At 44.7% G+C, this 18,980-nt stretch overlaps 1 protein-coding gene across 11 annotated transcripts in view; it reads left to right on the top strand.

Moving 5' to 3' along the window:
- The window catches only part of nbeaa (neurobeachin a), a 92,466-nt gene that overhangs the window by 46,716 nt on the left and 26,770 nt on the right, over window positions 1-18,980 (top strand). For all 11 annotated transcript variants that reach the window (XM_047343640.1, XM_047343639.1, XM_047343641.1 and 8 more), the window contains exons 9-23: window positions 1,992-2,189; window positions 2,889-3,022; window positions 3,636-3,744; window positions 4,288-4,440; window positions 6,495-6,663; window positions 12,009-12,088; window positions 12,372-12,434; window positions 12,836-12,933; window positions 13,764-13,856; window positions 15,172-15,280; window positions 15,431-15,512; window positions 15,801-15,924; window positions 16,045-16,237; window positions 17,252-17,923; window positions 18,136-18,582. In XM_047343640.1, coding sequence (XP_047199596.1) covers window positions 1,992-2,189; window positions 2,889-3,022; window positions 3,636-3,744; window positions 4,288-4,440; window positions 6,495-6,663; window positions 12,009-12,088; window positions 12,372-12,434; window positions 12,836-12,933; window positions 13,764-13,856; window positions 15,172-15,280; window positions 15,431-15,512; window positions 15,801-15,924; window positions 16,045-16,237; window positions 17,252-17,923; window positions 18,136-18,582 — 2,724 coding nt within the window. The remainder of the gene's footprint in view (window positions 1-1,991; window positions 2,190-2,888; window positions 3,023-3,635; window positions 3,745-4,287; window positions 4,441-6,494; window positions 6,664-12,008; window positions 12,089-12,371; window positions 12,435-12,835; window positions 12,934-13,763; window positions 13,857-15,171; window positions 15,281-15,430; window positions 15,513-15,800; window positions 15,925-16,044; window positions 16,238-17,251; window positions 17,924-18,135; window positions 18,583-18,980) is intronic.

Genomic DNA, 18,980 nt, shown 5'->3' with positions numbered 1-18,980 from the left:
CCTTGGTAGGCGTTTTTGTATTGTTTACTTATTCTTTGATCAATTTGAGATCTTAGTTGTGCACAGAGAGGAACAGGCTGAGCCGACTGGAGTAGACGTGAGTGTGTTGTTATCTCTGCAGGCCAGCGGCCGTATCTGCAGCTGTCAGGTACGAGACGGGCGGGAGTAGTTGTTTTCATTCCTCTTTGTGGGACCAGGCGAGGGACACGTGTGCTAAATCACAGCTGTGTGAAGATTTACATATTTAAAAATAAGAAATAAATCACGCTTGTTCGCTTGCATGTTTCTCCCGCTGCTCATCGAATGCCTTCATACATCTCTTAATACTGAACTTTAAAGAGTCAGCAAAGCTCTTTCACACTTTCAGCTACCTGCCTCCATCGTTTAGCACACACACACACACACACACACACACACACACACACACACACACACACACACACACACACACACACACACACACACACACACACACACACACACACACTTAAATAAATGCCCCACAATAATAAATAGGCTTACGCTGCAGAAATGTGCATCTTAATAAGCGTATTAATTTTACATTCAGGCTATTCAGTACTTTTTTTTTTCACGCCGAGGGCCCACTAACCTTCTCGATAAACCGAAGAGCAATTTATTTGTGTTTGTGATTTATTGTCCCTGCACATGGCTGCAGTATTACAGGTTCCTGTTTAATGGATATTCTTCTAACACAGCTGCTCAACAGATAATCTTGGGTCATCAGCTGTTGTATTTTACGAAATAAATTTGTTCTCAAGTCTGGAAATACAAACTTTGACAGCATGTTCTATGTAATTGCCATGAATTACTGGAAAGTGTGTGTGGAGGTGTGTGTGTGGAAAGTGTGTTTCAGACACACAGGCTATTAGTCTCTACAGGGAATGAGAAGTTAAGTGTGAGACGATGCAAGAAAATACTCGACTGGTATTCAGCCCTCGGTCAGCGATAAGGATGTTAACACCACAGAGAGGCTGTTTTTCTTCAGACGTCTCCATTGTGCAGCGCGCTCTTTGCCTCAGTGTGAAATTGAGTTCTGCATGGTTTAAACTGCTTAGGGCACATTTTCTACAGTAGACCTCAGATGAAAGGTTTCAAACAAGACAGGCCTGCAGGTCTGTGAGCAGCCCGGGGCTTTTCCTGCGCAGTCAGGCGGAGGAAGCCACCCGGGGACCCTCACATATGAGAGGGGAGAGCGCACCTTGCCTGGAGCTGCTGCAAACGGTGGCAAGGAGAAACTCGGTTGGCCAGTCATCTGCGGGGTTTCATGTGCGTGTGAGCGCTGCTGCAGGGAAAAGTGGATCCACAGACCTGTGCAGACAGACAGATTAAGGCCTATAGGCACAATCACACTTCTATTTCCTACAATATCTTTTTTTAAATTGATCATTTTTTATTAAAGATAGCCAAAAAGCTGTCTGCACTTGTTTAAACACGTCGCACAATTGTTTCAGCCCAATTTGTTCATTGGATTTTTACCATAGAAGGAACTAATATCCTCTTAAGATAAGAAGTAACGATAAGACTGAATGTCTTTAATAAGATATCAACTAGATAAAGGCTCAGCAGCTCCTGGGGAAAGTACATTTTTTTGGGGTATATGCAGTAAAATTGTAATGTTACACAAAGAAATGGAATCACGCAGACGTGTCAGTTTGTGTCTGAACTCCTTTGTGTGTTCTCTGTTGTGCGACTACAAAGAGAGAAGATAAATTTGGAGCTCTGAGTGTTTCTCTCCCACACATCCGCTCCCCCTCTCCATCTCTTATTCTGGCCTAATTGAATTAGTGCCCCGGTTAGCGCTGTGTTCATTAAGCTAATGCTGTGTTGTTTACACAGGACACATGCTGCAATTAAGCACTCTCCTTTTTGGGTGTTGAACGTGCACACGCACGCTCGCACTGCCGGACAAAGTCATTTGTCCCGTTGACTCAGAGTTTTTCTCACTGCTTCTCCTGTCTTTGTCTCCGCAGAGCACCTTCAAGTTCAAGTCCGAGAGCGACATCCACCTGGCCGAGCACCACAAGCAGGTGCTGTACGATGGCAAGCTGGCCAGCTCCATCTCCTTCACCTACAACGCCAAGGCGACGGATGCCCAGCTGTGCCTGGAGTCCTCGCCGAGGGAAAACGCCTCCATCTTCGTCCACTCGCCACATGCCCTCATGCTACAGGTCGGTGTGGCTCTATTCTTCTGAGTGGCCGTTCGTCACTGCCCCACTTCCAGACCTCTGAGTCGCCGCCCACATCTCGGCAATTCATACATGAATGATCATCTGATTATCCGGCTAGTTCATCACAGGCTGACGTGCACCCCATGAGAGTTCACAGGAGACGCTAGTCGCAGTTGAATCCGAGCCGTCATTAGGGGTGGAGGGGCTCTGCTTCACTAATGGTGGTTGTTTGTGTCTCACCTTCTAACACTTCTTTGTTCAGTGTGCAGAAAATGCAGCAGCAATTCAGGGCCGTAGTTACTGTAATTCACAATCACAAAGGCAGAAAGTGAGTCACGTCGTGTTTGGTTACAATATATTGTTATTCTAGTTCGATGGTTCTGCACAATCATAGTTTTGTGTTGGTTCATTTCAGTCAAGGCTGCATGAGACAGCCATTGGGAGTGCTATGAAAATGTTTTTTTTTTGTTGTCTACATTTTTACTATCCTTTGAAAATGATACGATTTACATATTTCTCTCTCAGATCAGAAACTGCTCTCACGTTGCACCACAGCAACAAGAAGATGCAGCGTTTTTTTTTACCAGAGTATTAAAACCTGAATCTGATGAAAATCAGGAGGAAGCTAATGGACAAGACATAACGATAAACAACAAAAACAGCATGTTAACCGCTAACAGCTCATTCCTGCTCCCACAGGACGTGAAGGCCATTGTTACCCACTCCATCCACAGTGCCATCCACTCGATAGGAGGCATCCAGGTCCTGTTTCCTCTCTTTGCTCAGCTGGACTACAAGCAGCTCAACGACTGCAGTGTGGACACGTCGGTCTGGTGAGTGATGTGCAGAGGAAGTGATATAGATGTGGACACTATGCATAATATTTTGTTTCGATGATATTTTTGTGCTGTATTCAGTAATTTATTTGTTTTATTTTATTTTTGCACCGATATTGACCCTGAAATAAGATTTGATTTTGACTTAATGACTTCTTAATTGACTTAATGACATCATCAAAACATGAGTCATATCATATCATGATAAATGATAAATGCGTGACTACACTATATGACATAATTTTCCATCTACACAGTGAATATGAATCTTACATGTGTGACAGTTATCTTCAGGCTTTTAAAAAGTCGTAGTGTCTGTGTCTCTGTAGCACATGAACCTTAATGCAGTTACATATCAGGCAGCATGCCCGCGTCACGTATACTGCAGTCAGACTATTTGTCACAAATCATCGGGAAGACAACGATAAGACACAACTGCTAAAATAAACTGATGAAAGTAAATGGCGGAGAGGAAAGCAAACATGGAGGGGACGTTATCACACACTCCAATAAAGAAAACATGTCGAAATCCATCAGAGTAATCCAGGCTGCATTACTGAAATGTGTGTGTGTCCTGTGTGTGTCCTGTGTGTGTGTGTGTGTGTTGCAGTGCCACTCTGCTGGCGTTCCTGGTGGAGCTGTTGAAGAGCTCCGTGGCCATGCAGGAGCAGATGCTGGGAGGGAAGGGCTTCCTGGTGATTGGATACCTGCTGGAGAAGGTCAGTGAGAAGCCAATGAGGAGCTTGTTTGCATGTTAAGTTTATTTGTTGTTCATTAGTCATGAGTAGCTCATTAAACTACACTCCTTTTTCTATATTGGGTACTGCTTCACATATTAATTGCCCTTATACTTATCACACATTCGTTGTATATGCGTTCCTAAATTTTGTGTTTCCTGCACAACTGAAAGTGATGCTATTTTTTTCCCGACTACAGGGAGAAGTATCAGCCACGCGTGTAACCAAAAAAAAAGAAAAAAGATGTGGGAAGAAAAAGAGAGATCCCATTAATATTTATCACATCCTGCACATGTTGATTGCTGGTGTAAATTAATTACTTGACACCTTTGGCAATTTTGCACATAGGCTCCTAGGGTTATGCAGCACAGGCAGGTTGATTGGATGTAACACTGGCTTTACTGTAGCTTGTCAGCATCGCCTGACTTAATTAAATTCTAACGAATTACGACTTAATTAAACCCGATGTGTGTTGATCTCCCCTAATGTGATCGTCACATCTCATCCTCCCTGTCCTTTGTCCAGTCATCCCGAGTCCACATCACCAGGGCCGTACTTGAACAGTTCCTGTCCTTCGCCAAGTATCTGGATGGTTTACCTCATGGAGCGCCACTCCTCAAACAGCTCTGTGACCATGTCCTGTTCAACGCTGCCATCTGGATACACACCCCTGCCAAGGTCTGTTTATATGCGTGTGTGTGTGTATCAGCTGAAAATGTGCCTGTGTGTGTTTTCATGACCTTGCTGCTGCTGCGAAAAAAAAGAAGGGGTGATGATATTCTGAATTAGAGAATAAATTCAGAAACAAAGCAAACTGAGAATGTTTGAATGAGTAAAATCGAGACGAGCAAGCGGCATGAAACAAAGAGGGAAGAGCGACTGACATCTTAGTGGCCATTGCCCTTTACAATAATACAACAAAGGAGGTTGTAGAAGCAGGAGCTGGCACGTCATGCGTGGAAAAGAACAAAACACACGAGCGAAGCAAACAGAGAGAAAAAGTGACATTTGAAGCGACCGCGGGACACGATGAGATGAGATGAGAAGTGTAGTTCTTCTTTTCCCTCTCACTCCGAACTAGATGTGAGTATTCCTGCCAATCCCACAGGACAAATTTAGCTTTTGCCTCCTTTATTTTCAAAAACTCCCTGACTTCCCTGTCTCCTTCCACCTCTGACCTCGAGATGCGATTTGGCTCTCGGGCGCGGCGCTGCCGATCTGGAGGGCGCGTGCTGGAGTCGAGGTGGAAAGAGATGCGAGTGAACAGCTGCTGCAGCTCAGGAGAGGAAAGGAAAAGGTGTGAAAGTCAGTCACTGTGAAACTGGCCAAACTGCTGCATGTGCTCACCTTTCAGGGTCGGAATATAGTTGCTGTTTACTACCCGTACGCAAGATGGCTGCTTTGTTTATTTAGCATCCGTTTGGTGCATAGGTTGTGCACGTCCTCGTCATCAGGGGGAAATGAGGGAGAGTTTTAAAGACGAGCTCTATGACCGGGCCTGGAGTTATACCCACATTTGTATGATGTGTCTTTTAAGGCTCTGTTACACCACCTATTTCTGTCTTGATCTTAACATTAACCAAATGTGTATCTCCTCGAGTGTCGCCATCTTATTTTATGTTTACCCCACCCACATCCGGAAGTGGCAAAAAGATTTGTCTAAGTCAATATTATAGAGCAAAGCGCTCTACAATCTTTAGCCTGAGTCTTTTACCTGCATTGAGTGCTTGAACAGACGAGGCAATTACAACAAGGCAACAGTGTAATAATGAGAACACGACAAACAGAGTAAATGTACCGAGCAGCATCGCACCAAAATCCTCTAGTCCTACTTCTCTTGTGCTTTCCTGTCTCTCGCTCAGCTTTTTTTATTATTTTCCACTTCCCAGGTGTTATCATCATCTTCGTTATTGGCAGGAACAACCTCGGGTCATATTCAGGACTTAATGAAATCACCTGAAGAAATCGTATCTGAATCTCATCTCTCCCACGTCCTCCCCGCGCTCCCGGAAAATAAAAAGAGCTGCTTTGTCTCTGCCACGCTTGTTTGGTAATAAGCTACAGCACCGGTGCAGCGGTGCATTCCAAACTGTTGTGCTGGGATCTGGGATTTTCAGGGTTGTTGTTTTTTTTCCCGCTCGCAGATAAACACACATGCTCAGTGCGTGAAATGTAACGTAATGAAAGCCCGCAGAGTGTGCTCTCCGTTCCAGATGAGCTGCGACGCGGTGTGGTCAGGCCGCGGCGCTCTGCTAATTTCGTCCGCTTAATACGGAGCTACCTCGTTATGGCTGGTCCTTAGCGTCGCGGCCACTGTAATGAGCTCGGAGATTTGTGCCGCAGACTTGAACGATGGAGAGGACTGGTTAGAGAGGGAGGAAGGGGAACAGAAGGCGGCGGGGAAGGAGGGAAGAAGCAAATGAGCAGTCGGAGAGCGCCCTCCTTAAATATCAGCGCCGCCTTACTAGGAGCTCCTCACATGCTCGACGGCTTCAGGCACAGACACATCAAAAATAACACAAGGCAGGAAAAACAAATGGTGCTTTTACTGGAGGGAACTTTCTTTTCATTCCTTTGTGGCTGTCTTTTCACAATAAAACCGGCTTCTGTTTGAACACCATGAACACACAAAGAGTATTTGTCTCTCCCCAGCGAGCGTCTGGCGAGTTGTGGACTTTTGCAAGTGTCTTGTGTGCCTGTATGGATGAAATGGATGTGGTATGTGCACACAGGTCCAGCTGTCCCTCTACACCTACCTGTCATCGGAGTTCATCGGCACCGCCACCATCTACACCACCATCCGCCGCGTCGGCACCGTCCTGCAGCTGATGCACACTCTGAAGTACTACTACTGGGCCATCAACCCGCTGGAGTGCAGTGGAATCAGCCCCAAAGGTCTCGGTATGTCTACACGCGCGCACCGTTTTCACATAATGAAGAAGGAGAAAGGGAAAAACGAGTGGAAACGAGAGGAGAGACCCTTCTACTCTCCTAATGAACACCACGAGATATGCACACGTCACACAGAGCATCTATACACGACTGCTTTTATTCCATTTTCGTAAATTCACCCACTTTCTTCTCTTCATCCCCCCCTGAGCCGTCTTTACTGTCTCGTTCCTCTAAACCTCTTTGTGACTCAGCGGTTTTTTTTACAGCAGCCTCTCAAACACTCACAAAGAAGAAAGTACAAGCAGCTCCCGTCACCACCTCACAAGTCTTCAAAATTATTTTTAACGCTGCATTTATCTGAACGTGTAGTGGTGATGTCAGCCTCTAAAAAACGCTGACAAAAAAGCTGAAAACCTGACAAGCTTGCAGGGGTTGGTCAGGTGTGCAGAGGTGAGAGCGAGCAGGGTTTCAACGTCTCTCTCTTTCTCCCTATTAAAAAGTATTTCTTGCACTTTTTAATGTGAACTGAATGTGACACTTTTGAGTGCATTCCAGGAAAGATTCTTCAAAAGTAGGTGCGATTATTCTCATATTTTGATGGTTATTACATTTTGCCTCTGCCATTTTTTGGTCTGTCTTTGAACTCGTAAGGCACAGTGATGCTGTGGTTTGCTACAGCGAGGAGCGAGGAGGTTCCTGGTTTGAATCCCAGGGTCTTCCTTTGTGGAGTTTGCACATTGTCCCTGTGTGTGCGTGGGTTTTCTGCTGGACGCTAAATTGAATTGTGAATGTGAGTGTGTATGGTTGTTTGTCTCCGTGTGTCGGTGCTGTGATACACGGGGGGGGGGTGTACGCCGCCTCTCGCCCAATGTCAGCTGGGATTGGCTCCAGCCCCACCCCCCCCTGCGACCTTCAAAGGATAAACAATATAGATAATGGATAGTTGGATGATGGATGTCTTTGGACTGAAGGTCGAAATCCGGCACAATGCTACAGTGGAAGAAGGTTCTTGGTTCAAATCTTCGGCTTCCTCCCGCAGTCCATGTGTGGACTGGAGTTGTTTATCTACGCCTCTCGCCCAATGTCTGCTGGGATTGGCTCAAGCCCCCCCTCAAATAAGAAGCAGTTTGATATTTATAGTTACATGTGTTTGGAATGACGTTAGCCTGTCTATAGCCATTATCCTACCTAGAGTTTCTCTTCCTCTTCGATGAAAAGTGCTGCAGAAGCCAGAAGAAGAAACGTTGCGTTGAGATATCACACAAATACAAATAAACCTGAAGTGACTCAGCTTGATTTAGGATTTCATTAAGTCAGCAGCTCTCTGGAGCTGGGAGCTGCTGTCTCTCCATTAGTGCAATTTACAGATGCAACTGACCTTCCTAAAACAGACATTACTGCAGAAAGGCTTCTATTGATTAATACGTAGAGCATATGAGCGGTGCATTTTTTAAATATGGACCTTCTTGGCTTCCTTCACATTACGTATTAAGGAGGTCAGGCACACAAGGATCTTAACTCCACTCAAGCCAAATACCGGTGATATTTTTTATACTAATTATGGTATAATTTCTGAATCAATCATCACATTTCTACACTTGTTAAAGATTTTCCCCCTGATTGCTGTTAGTACAGTCTGTTCCAAACGTAGCTGTGATATAATGTATTCGTTCTTCAACATCTGACACAATTTACATACTAAAGCAGCAAATTGTGAGAAGCAGTCATTTTTGTGTATCCATTATAGTGGGAAATGTAAGTCACAGAGAAGGTGACTTTGGGTTGTGCTCAAAATGATCAATGGATGTTTTTAAATTGGAGGAACCATAAGGTTTTTCACCACTTTCAGGGAAGTTCTGATGATTATAGTTGATTTAATTTTCATTCAGTTTTAATTCTACAACATAGTTACATGAATCAAACGAGATTATGAGCCTCGTGATCATGGATCCGAACACAAGCAGTCAAACACAGGGAGGTTCCACTTCTCATTCCGACAGGATCCGGCTCAAGTTAAGCCCTGATGAGCATTTTGTAAAAAAAATTGCTTTTCAAGACGTTTTTTTTAAATCGCCAAATCAATTCCGGCTTTAGTTTAAAGCTGAAAACGACCTAATGAAGACCTGAAGTCAATAATCAATAAGACTTGTAATGGCTCTGAATGGGTTTTAAAAAATCGGCAGAAACACCTCAGCTAATGTGATGTGAGATAATTACAGCTCTGTTAAGTCGCATAAACTACAGTTCAGTTCAACACTGAGGTAATGACGGTAAGGAAAGTGGACATTTAGGCTACACACAGACACACACATGAATCTAACAACCACTGTAGTTGCTGGGTGCTCATCAGCAAGGCAAAGCAGCTCCTGACTTAAAGGCTGCATATTGGTATTTTGTGTAACTTTTGGAGAAGAAGAGTTTTCAAATTCAGTTTTTTTTACGCTTGTAAATTACTAATGATTGAAATAGTGTTTGTTCCAGTAGCAGAATGACAAAGCCTTTATATCAGATTACTTTTAAATGTTGAACTGAAATGCGAGCCCATGCTTACTGATACACGATGTGTTTTTAGTCGGGGGTTAGAAAAAAGGAATCGCAGTTATATGACAAATCATATTCCAAACACAACACGGTGTCAAATCAGAATTGATGTATCCACTGCCTTTGTAATAGAGCAGAGGACTTGCGTTACCACAGCACACACTGTCGCCACACACCAGAGCTCCGGAAAGGTCTCTCACTTTAATCAACCTCTTCCTTTCGCCCGGGACCCTCTGCACACTGCGTCGTGCGCATCCCACGTTGCCATGGCAACAGACGGATTTGATTGGCACATCCAAGGGAGTTTTTAAGAATTTCTAATCAAGTGGCTGTCTGGCTTCCTTCGCCGTTTGGTGATATTGCGGCTTGACTGCTGGGATTTGGAACCTTTTGATAACGGTAGCAATTAGCCTCAGACGCTATTAATGGTCGCTCAAAGCCGAAAGGGCGTGCCAGTTGTGGTTTGGAAGTGTGCGTATCAACAATACAGTAAGAGTCTTATATGCATTGATTTGCATGGCAATAGACAGATATTTAAACACGCACACTTGGCTTTGTGGATTATAATATTTGAGCGTGTCTCAGCTTGAAGTCATGAGGTTGAATCCATGTTGCAGATAAACTCCATTTCTTAGTGTATTTCTATCCAGCAACTGCATTTAATCTGCTTAGAGACACATAATTCCTCTTCAAGTTGTCATATTTTTTTTACAAATAACTCCATTTGATGTTGTTGGTTGAAAAGAAGTCGGTACTGTACATAATGAAAACACCTCGGGCCCTTTTCGCTCCGGTACACAGCTGCATTGCTTTTGAACTCTGCCAAATTATAATAAAACAGAAACACTGATTAAGAAGAAAATGTGCCTGAGTTTAATTTATTTATTCAGCTAAAGCGTTTTATTCTTCTAACCTCAGTGATACCTTTTATTTTGTTTTTCGTTTTTATGCCTTGCGTTGTAATATAATGGATTTTGCCTAGTTTTAAATTTGAGTGTAAATGTCCTCAAGTAAGCTTCAGCATAATTCATAATAATTCACAATAATTCAAATAGTGTTTTAGATCCAGTCAGAACACACTCACTCTTTCATACATGCATTGACTCCCAAACAGATGCAAGAGCATTCGCTTTCACAATGACTGGATAAAATAGTTGAGTCAGGTTGGCATATACAGAGCACAAGAAGAGGGAAATTAATTTGAAGGAGAAGAGGATGATAATTATATTCACCCCAGAGAGGAGGTTTAGATGATTAGAAGCTTTATTCAAATCCTCTGTTAACAAAAGACCCCTAAAAAACGAAATTACACCCGCACATGTTCACTTGGTGCGTGCGTGCACTTGCTTGACTTGGAGCCGCTGCGTAACCATGATGGATGGTTGAACCACGAGTGTCTCCATTCCACCTATATGTACCAGCTTGACAGATAACGATGATGGATCATAGAGGACAGCGCCGGTGTCGTGCTTTGGCGTCGCGAGGAGCCGGTGAAACACGTACACACTCACTCGTGATTCAGGGCCCGCGGAGCATGACAAAGAGAGAAAGCTTCAAATCTTCGTCCCCATCAGTCTGCCGGGCTTACATCAGCTGGCTTCTGCAGCTTCGGGTCAGATATCAGTTAAAGTGTTGTGCAAGGACAAGGTGCGTTTTTTATTCAGCTCCCAGTAAACACTGTTTGCAGTTGCAGTGCTTCTCCCTCTGTGGCTCGAATTCAAATAAGGCTGGTTCCAGACGTCCCTGACACAGCAAAGTGCACGGTGGCAAATGCACACAAGCCGATCGTCATAAATGTTTATTGTTGCCTTGTAAACTTGACAAACCTCTGCCGGGTGCTTGGAATGCTGATGAGAGCAGTGCGCTTACGAGGGTCATTGTGTAGTGAGTGTTTGTTTGTTGATGACATCTGTAGGAAGGTGGAGAATGAGAGGGGACAAAGTCGACTTTAACTGCCTGTGGACACTGGGACCATTAAGGGGGGGGGATAAAAGGGCCGGTCTTCTTGTTTTGATCTGAATCGATTCATCTGTGAGGCTGTTTGGCCTCGCTTTCCATTAGCGAGTTGTTTGGCAGCCATTTTGAGCCGATTCATCAATCAGCATGAGCTTCGAGTGTGTCTGGCACATTAAACGCCCTAAAAAATTAAATGAAACATAATTACATCACTGGAAAATGAAATGCCAATGCTGGAGTTTTTTTTTAAACAGTTTAAAAGTGCTCGCTGGGTCGTGAGTTTTGCAGAGGTGGAAGGAGCGTTTTGTTTCGCAGCCAAATGTCAGAATGAACAAAGACAATAGAGGTAAAACAGAAAGTTGTATAATCGTGAATCGCTTTTAAAGCGCGTTTAAAGGTAGAGGACGCCTGTGGCATTTAAGAAACGGGACAAAGATGTCAGACCTTTTAGAAAGAGGCGAGCTTGTTTATGTTCATTTCTCTGTAGCCCGCCACAGACCTGATCGAGAACCAGAGCTTTAATGAGGAATCCGTGGGATAGGATGCTTGTTTGGTTTGAATCATTGGGACAATCAGTCCCATCTTTGCTGTTATCAGTTAAATTAGTTCAAGTAAAAATATCCAGATTGCCTTTGGAGGTAATGGCAGTGATTTAATTACAGTTCACACTTCTGTCTGTGTGTTTGTGTGTGTTCACAAGTTTGTCTCTGCTCTCCAGGAAGCCTAATAAAAGCTAATATCAGTAAACAGTGGGACTCACTCAGCCTGAACTACGGGCTTATTTAGCCGATCTGTATCTCGGATAAAAAATGGACTTTTAACCGGAAATGATTCTTTTGTTTGTGTTTTGTGTGCAGACGGACCGCGGCCGTCCCAAAAGGAGATCATCTCGCTCAGAGCCTTCATGCTCCTCTTCCTCAAACAGCTGATACTGAAGGTAAAGCCAGAGAAACCGATTATCTCCACCCCATTGATTCAGTTGTATGAAATCGCTTTGTTTCTCTCGCCGCCGAGGGACCAACAGCTTCGTCTGAAAACTGTGTGTTTGTGTGTGTGGAGAATCACATTATAGACCAGCAGCATTAATAGAGCATTTGTTCCTGCATGTGTGAGGTTGTTGCTGATTCGCGGTTAAAATGCATCATAGGACAGAATAAATGAAGTAATCTGGGGTCAACAGGATGTAAAAGAACAACTTAAAGATGTGTTTTTTTCCACAGGACCGGGGCGTGAAGGAGGACGAGCTGCAGAGCATTCTGAACTACCTACTGACCATGCATGAGGTAAACCCCATCGTCTGTGTTTGTAAGAGAGACAGTGGGAGACGGGGGGGAGACGGGGGGGAGACGGTGTGAGCGCTTGAGTGGAGCTGGTGGCAAAATGGGCATTATAAATTGTGGGCTGGAGTTATGGTCCACTTAAACGAGTGAGAGTGTGAGTCAGCCTCGGCGCAGTGACAGCATGAAAAATGGTGCAACAATGGACTGAACAGAATGTACTCCTCTGTAACAATTATATCTATTCTTGTTGTATTATGCCACATGCTCCTCCGCAGTCCCCCCTCCTCCACGTCCACCAATACACCTCTCTCTTCGTCTTATTAACCCTCTATTCATCCGTCCCGCGGGGGCTTCCTCTTCTTCCTTTGTTCACCTGCGCAACTTTGCTTTCTTTTTCTCTGCAGGATGAGAACATCCACGATGTGCTCCAGCTGCTGGTGGCTCTTATGTCTGAGCACCCGGCGTCCATGATCCCTGCATTCGATCAGAGGAATGGAATAAGGTGAGTGTGCTGCCCACACATGGAGTACACACACACACCCACACATGGAGTACACACACACACACACACACACACACACACACACACACACACACACACACACACACACACACACACACACACACACACACACACAATTTCTAATAATAAGGCATTATATTAAACAATTGAAAAATCTCCACAAAGCAGTGACCATTTATATATATATACTGTATATATATGTGTACATATTTCATATTACTGATGAATACTCATATTACTGATGTAGTCAAATTCTAAGTAATTCACAGATTCAGTAAAAAATGGTTTTAAAACCAAGTAGCGATTAAGGAAATTTGAATTTATGGATTTCAAATGTACGAAGTCCAACTACAAAATTAATCTCTTTGAATGAATGTAGTCTGAAGAACCAAGTATGTTTTTTTATTAGTTTTAATCCATAATGCTTTTTTGCAGCAAAAAAAACAGATGCGTTACTGTTTAGTCAACCCACTGCTTATCTGTTCAATTAGAGTTCACAAACAGTAAAGTGTATAAGCATCAACCATGTGGCCTACTCATGGATTTCTTTAAGGTTGCTATGGTAACTCCTCTGTTATGTGTCGCCACATTTTCTTTTCACTTTGATATCTTCCTGCGTTTGAAGAGTCGGTCTCCATGTTGACTTTGAGGTTTACTGAGTATCAGGCAGCAGGTGTTTACCGCACACAGAAGAACGCCTTGATCTTTATTTTGATTTATACATTTTTTGTGCTCGTCGCCTTCATCTAATGTTGTGTAACTCATTCAGTGATATGAAATGCTTGCGGCTGTGTGTTGACATGTCACAGGGTGATCTGCAAACTCCTGGCCTCCAAGAGTGAGAGCATCCGGGTCCAAGCCCTCAAAGTCCTGGGCTATTTCCTCAAGCACCTCGGCCACAAGTAAGCAACTGTTTCTCTCACTGCGGAGGGATTTTCTTAAAAAGGCAAATGTTTTATGCTGTCATTGCTAAAAACCAAAGAACCACAGCAGTGCAGTCTCCAGCAAATTGAGAAGCGCTGGTTGTTTGTGTTTGTGTGTGCACTTGAAGATAATGTCCTCATCATCACACCCAGGCGGAATAATAATTCTGACAGCGTGCACTGGCAGGGGGGGGGGAACCCTTGATGAGCAGCAATGAATGCTGGGGGATTTATTCATCCCATGTGACATAACACGCCCCTTACTGCACAGCATGGGCCACACTGCACCTGAGCCCTGCACCTTCAGACCCCCCGCCCACTTCACATCCCTTTGAAGCGAAAGTCCTGCAGGAGCGCCTCCTTTAACTTTACATGTCATCATGTGATTTACTGATACACCCCACTGCAGAACAGCCAGAGACATTCCTTTATTTTTATATTAAATAAATCACGACACATATTTTAATGGTTTTGCAGAGAATCTAATAAATTATCATCTTTATAAAAATACGGGGAAAAAAATAAAACAAATTTGAATAGATTTGAATGGGTTTCTTCACTGTGGTTTGAGACTCAATGTCAAATCTAACAAACAAATAAACGACTTTGAAGTAGTCCTTGGAAATGTTTTTAGATGCTGTGTAATAAAATCTTAGAGATCAATTTATAAAAACACTTAATAGCTTATCCTGACAAATAGAAAATATTTATTTTGTGATGTTCTTATTTACAGTATATGCAGGTATGCGTTTAGCCCCTGTAGGAAATTTAATTCACATTTGAAGTAAAGGCTCATTTATGCTGCCTGTGCAAAGTTCCACCATCGTTGAAATTTCTTCCTCTTACCGTCGTCTCGCTTTAACTATTAGCTACACTGCCCCCATGATTTACGGTGGTACTTCTCCGTTTCTTTAGTTTTCAAGACGCACACAAATGCGTTTTCAAGACGCTGACATAAACCTTATGTCAGCTCTGATGTCTGAACCTTTCAAATTAAAAGCCTCTGGTCTGTTTAACAGTCACAAATTACTTATTCACAGCCTGTGTGAGCGTTGCCTCGGTTACTCCTGCGGTGTTGTCATTCTATTCTTGTCTCTGTGCTGTTCTTATCCTCCCATCATAACTGACAGAGCCACATGTCATTGGGCCAGTGGCGATCAATGTCAGCCTCAACCGTCGCGAGTTCTGTAATGAATAATAAACCCTCTGTGTGTGTGTGTGTGTGTGTGTGTGTGTGTGTGTGTGTGTCTGTGTGTGTCTGTGTGTCTGTGTGTGTGTGTTTGATTCCCTGCAGGAGGAAGGTAGAGATCATGCACACGCACAGTCTGTTCACGCTGCTGGGGGAGAGGCTGATGATGCACACTAACACCGTCTCTATCACCACCTACAACACGCTTTATGAGGTGGGTGATTGTTTGGCAGCGGCTCTTTCACACACTGCATCACTTTGAGCCGTGCACAGGAAGCGTGCGACCATTTCCAGTCGTCACAACTCAGGTGATTGTCTCTGCATGTCATTGACGTCCGCGGATCTTGTTGTGTCTTGTGTGCAGATTCTGACCGAGCAGGTCTGCACTCAGGTGGTCCACAAACCCCACCCCGAGCCCGACTCCACCGTCAAGATCCAGAATCCCAGTAAGTACGAAAAAACGCTGTAGCTTGCATCTCCCTGTCACTGTGTGTTCTTTGGTGTGCCAATAACACAGTGTTTTTTTAATGCAACTGAATAAACAACAAAGCCTGAATTCAGAAGCCGACGCTGATGCCGTCTCTCGCCTATTGATCTGACTCACACTTTCCTTACCCTCACATTTTTTCTCTCTTATTCAAAACACGGTTTATATATTTGTGCTTCTCCTACTCACTCATTCTCCTCTCTCCCTCTTTCCTCTTCACCTCACCCAATTTTCACCTCCCACCCAGTGATTTTGAAAGTAGTGGCGACCCTCCTGAAGAACTCCTCTCCCAGTGCTGAGCTGATGGAAGTCAGGAGACTCTTTCTCTCCGACATGATAAAGCTCTTCAGCAACAGCCGCGAAAACCGTCGGTGAGAGCGCACAAGCGGCTGCACATCAATTCAACTGCAAGCCATTCGCATTCTCACAATGATTGTTACACACTTTCATATTGAACCCCACTCACATACAGTGTTTGTGTTGTGTGCCAGCTGCCTGCTGCAGTGCTCCGTGTGGCAGGACTGGATGTTCTCCCTCGGATACATCAACCCCAAGAGCCCCGAGGAGCAGAAAATCACTGAGATGGTGTACAACATATTCAGAATCCTGCTCTACCACGCCATCAAATACGAATGGGGCGGGTGGAGAGTGTGGGTTGACACCCTGTCTATCGCACACTCCAAGGTAAGATACATACATTTTTCAGGCGGGCATATTTCTCCTACGTAGACTTCCTGATCGAATTTTCAGATAATAATTCATACACAGTAAAGATCAGATTTTCTTTTCAGGCACTATTTCATGCTGCTCTTTTATCCTATGGGATAAGTGTTAAAAGATAGTGTAAGACATAGATATCGATTTGTAAAGTCAAGCTGCATTGTAGAGATCCTCGAGGAATATTTGCTTTACAGTGATAATGGACTGTATTTATGTAGAAGCCTTTCTAGTCTAGATGACCACTCAAGCACTTCACAGAACATTTTTGCAATTTGCACATTCACACAGTGCAGCTATGTGCAGCACTTACTTTGTCACACACACACACACACACACACACACACACACACACACACACACACACACACACACACACACTCACACACACACACACACACACACACACACACACAGAAACTGCCGGCACAGATGTTAGGGGCACTTTGGGTCTCAGTATCTTGCTCAACGACACTTATTACACGGAGTTGGGGAGACTGGGATCAAACCTCAGATCTCTGGTTAGTGGACAACCCGCTGACATGACAGCATATCCACTCGGCTTCAAATCTGCTGCACCAAAAATGAACACAGAACTGGTGGTAACGATTTTCCGTTATTGAGAAACTGAAACTGTCATAAAGGTTAAACAAAAACCTATTGATTTGTACACATTGATTATTTTTAATTATGATTCTTGGTTCGTTGACCTGAAAGACCCTGAATGATTCATCATGGACATAATGTTCAATAAGTGATTGCATCTCTTTTCCCTGTTCATGCACTTCCTTCTCATGGCAGCACAGCAGTGAGGGGACGTTATAGATGCTGGTCAAACACTGGTCAGAGCAGGCTGTCCCAGTTTGATCCATGCTATTGATCTATGAGCTTTTTTAACTTGGACATTATAGATGTGGAGGTTAGCTATCGTCAGGGCTTGTGTTCTGATGACGTAACATTTACACCCATCCTCTGTCGCAGGTGACCTACGAGGCCCATAAGGAATACTTAGCTAAGATGTACGAGGAGTACCAGCGTCAGGAGGAGGAGAACATGAAGAAAGGAAAGAAAGGCTCTGTGTCCACCATCTCTGGGCTTTCTGCTGCGCCCGCCCCTGTGGTCAACGGCAACCTGGAGATCGACGATAACTCTCAGACACAGACGCCGGAGAGCGAGGCTGAATACAGCGAGGGGGCCAACCTCCTCGCTGAAGGCGCCGTGAAGCGACCCAATGGAGAGGCCCTGACGCCCGGGGAGCAGAGCGCTGGTCCAGGCGTGAGGGTGGAGGTCCACGACCTGCTGGTGGACATTAAAGCAGAGAAAGTAGAGGCCACAGAGGTGAAGCTGGATGACCTCGACCTGTCTCCCGAAGGCCTTAGTGGAGGTGTAGTTGTAGGAGGTGGGGGAGGAATGGAGAACGGGCCTCTGGTGGAGGTGGACTCTCTCCTGGACAGTGCTTACTGCGCTGTCGTGCAGAACATGAACGGGAATCTGGCGCCTAAAGATGACACGCCGGCCTCAGGAGTTGGATTGGGGCCAAGCCTGGGGCTCTCGGGGGTCAACCTGGAGGACGATGGGAACATGGGTCCGCTCATCACTTTGGCTGATGAGAAGGACAGTGTCCCGAGCAACAACGGATTTCTCTTCAGCAAGGTAGGATTTGTTATGAAGATTATTGTTGCTGATGAATTAAAATCTTATCTGTGAAGCCACTCCTCTCCCCGCGGACCGAGAATTTAATAAACCCAATCAGTCTATGTCGTATCTCTACTTTCTATCTTTCTTTGAAAACAAGATTTTGCTGCAAACTTTGCACAATGTGAAAAAGTTCTGCTCATTTTTATTTCCCCATTCATCTCCTCCAGGTTGATGAAAAGCTGCTTCCAGCTCTGGCAGCTACAGACCCCCTCGTGCTGCCCAGTCCAGACCAGCCCACTTCATCCGGCCCAGTACCGTCCCTCTCCACCACCAGCGCCAGTGACGACCTCAGCCTGCTCGCCCACATGACCAGCTGCGGCTCTGATCTACAGACAGGGAGCCACACAGCCGGGGAACTTCCGGAGGACGGGCTCTTCAAGATCCAGAGCCCTCTCGCTGACATCAGCTCCATTGCTGAGGCCGAGAGCCAAAGCCAGATCCAGGGGGCCTCCAGACCAGATTTCCCAGAGGGAGAGGTCACAGCCGGGGCAGAGGGAGAGGCTGCGGGGGTGAAGACTGGTGGAGACACGGCCAGCACCACCTCTGATACAGAGAGGTCGGATGACGGGAAAGACAAAGACACAAAGAAGATCCAAACCACTGCGACTACTCAGGTGTGTTCTTGTTTCTGATTCTGAAGTAAACTGCTGGATCACTGTAATTAGATTAATTATGGGCTGCACAAGAGTTTGTTTTCATATCAGGTGTAAAGTCTTATGCAGCTTCATAACATACTGTACAGATGTAGCTGAAATTATTTATTTTCCTCTACTGTTTTTATCAAAATTTGTGAAAAAGGTTTGTCAGTCCTAATTAGCGGATCACCTCCATCTAGAATAATCTTCGTTCCAGGGACTGAACAGTCACAAGCCTCCTCCTCCTCCTCCATACTTCAGGCAACCGCTGCCCCTTTGTGATTGGCTTGTGTTTGCTGCTAATTCCAGTAAAATGCTCGGCCATGGACAGTTTGTCCGGGCAGAAATACCCAGTGACCGCCCACACATGAGCTCAG

The sequence above is a fragment of the Hippoglossus stenolepis genome, chromosome 15 (assembly GCF_022539355.2).
Source record: "Hippoglossus stenolepis isolate QCI-W04-F060 chromosome 15, HSTE1.2, whole genome shotgun sequence".
Taxonomy (NCBI): Eukaryota; Metazoa; Chordata; class Actinopteri; order Pleuronectiformes; family Pleuronectidae; genus Hippoglossus; species Hippoglossus stenolepis.
Note: the sequence above shows the minus strand (reverse complement) of the source record. Positions and strands in the feature narration are given on the sequence as shown.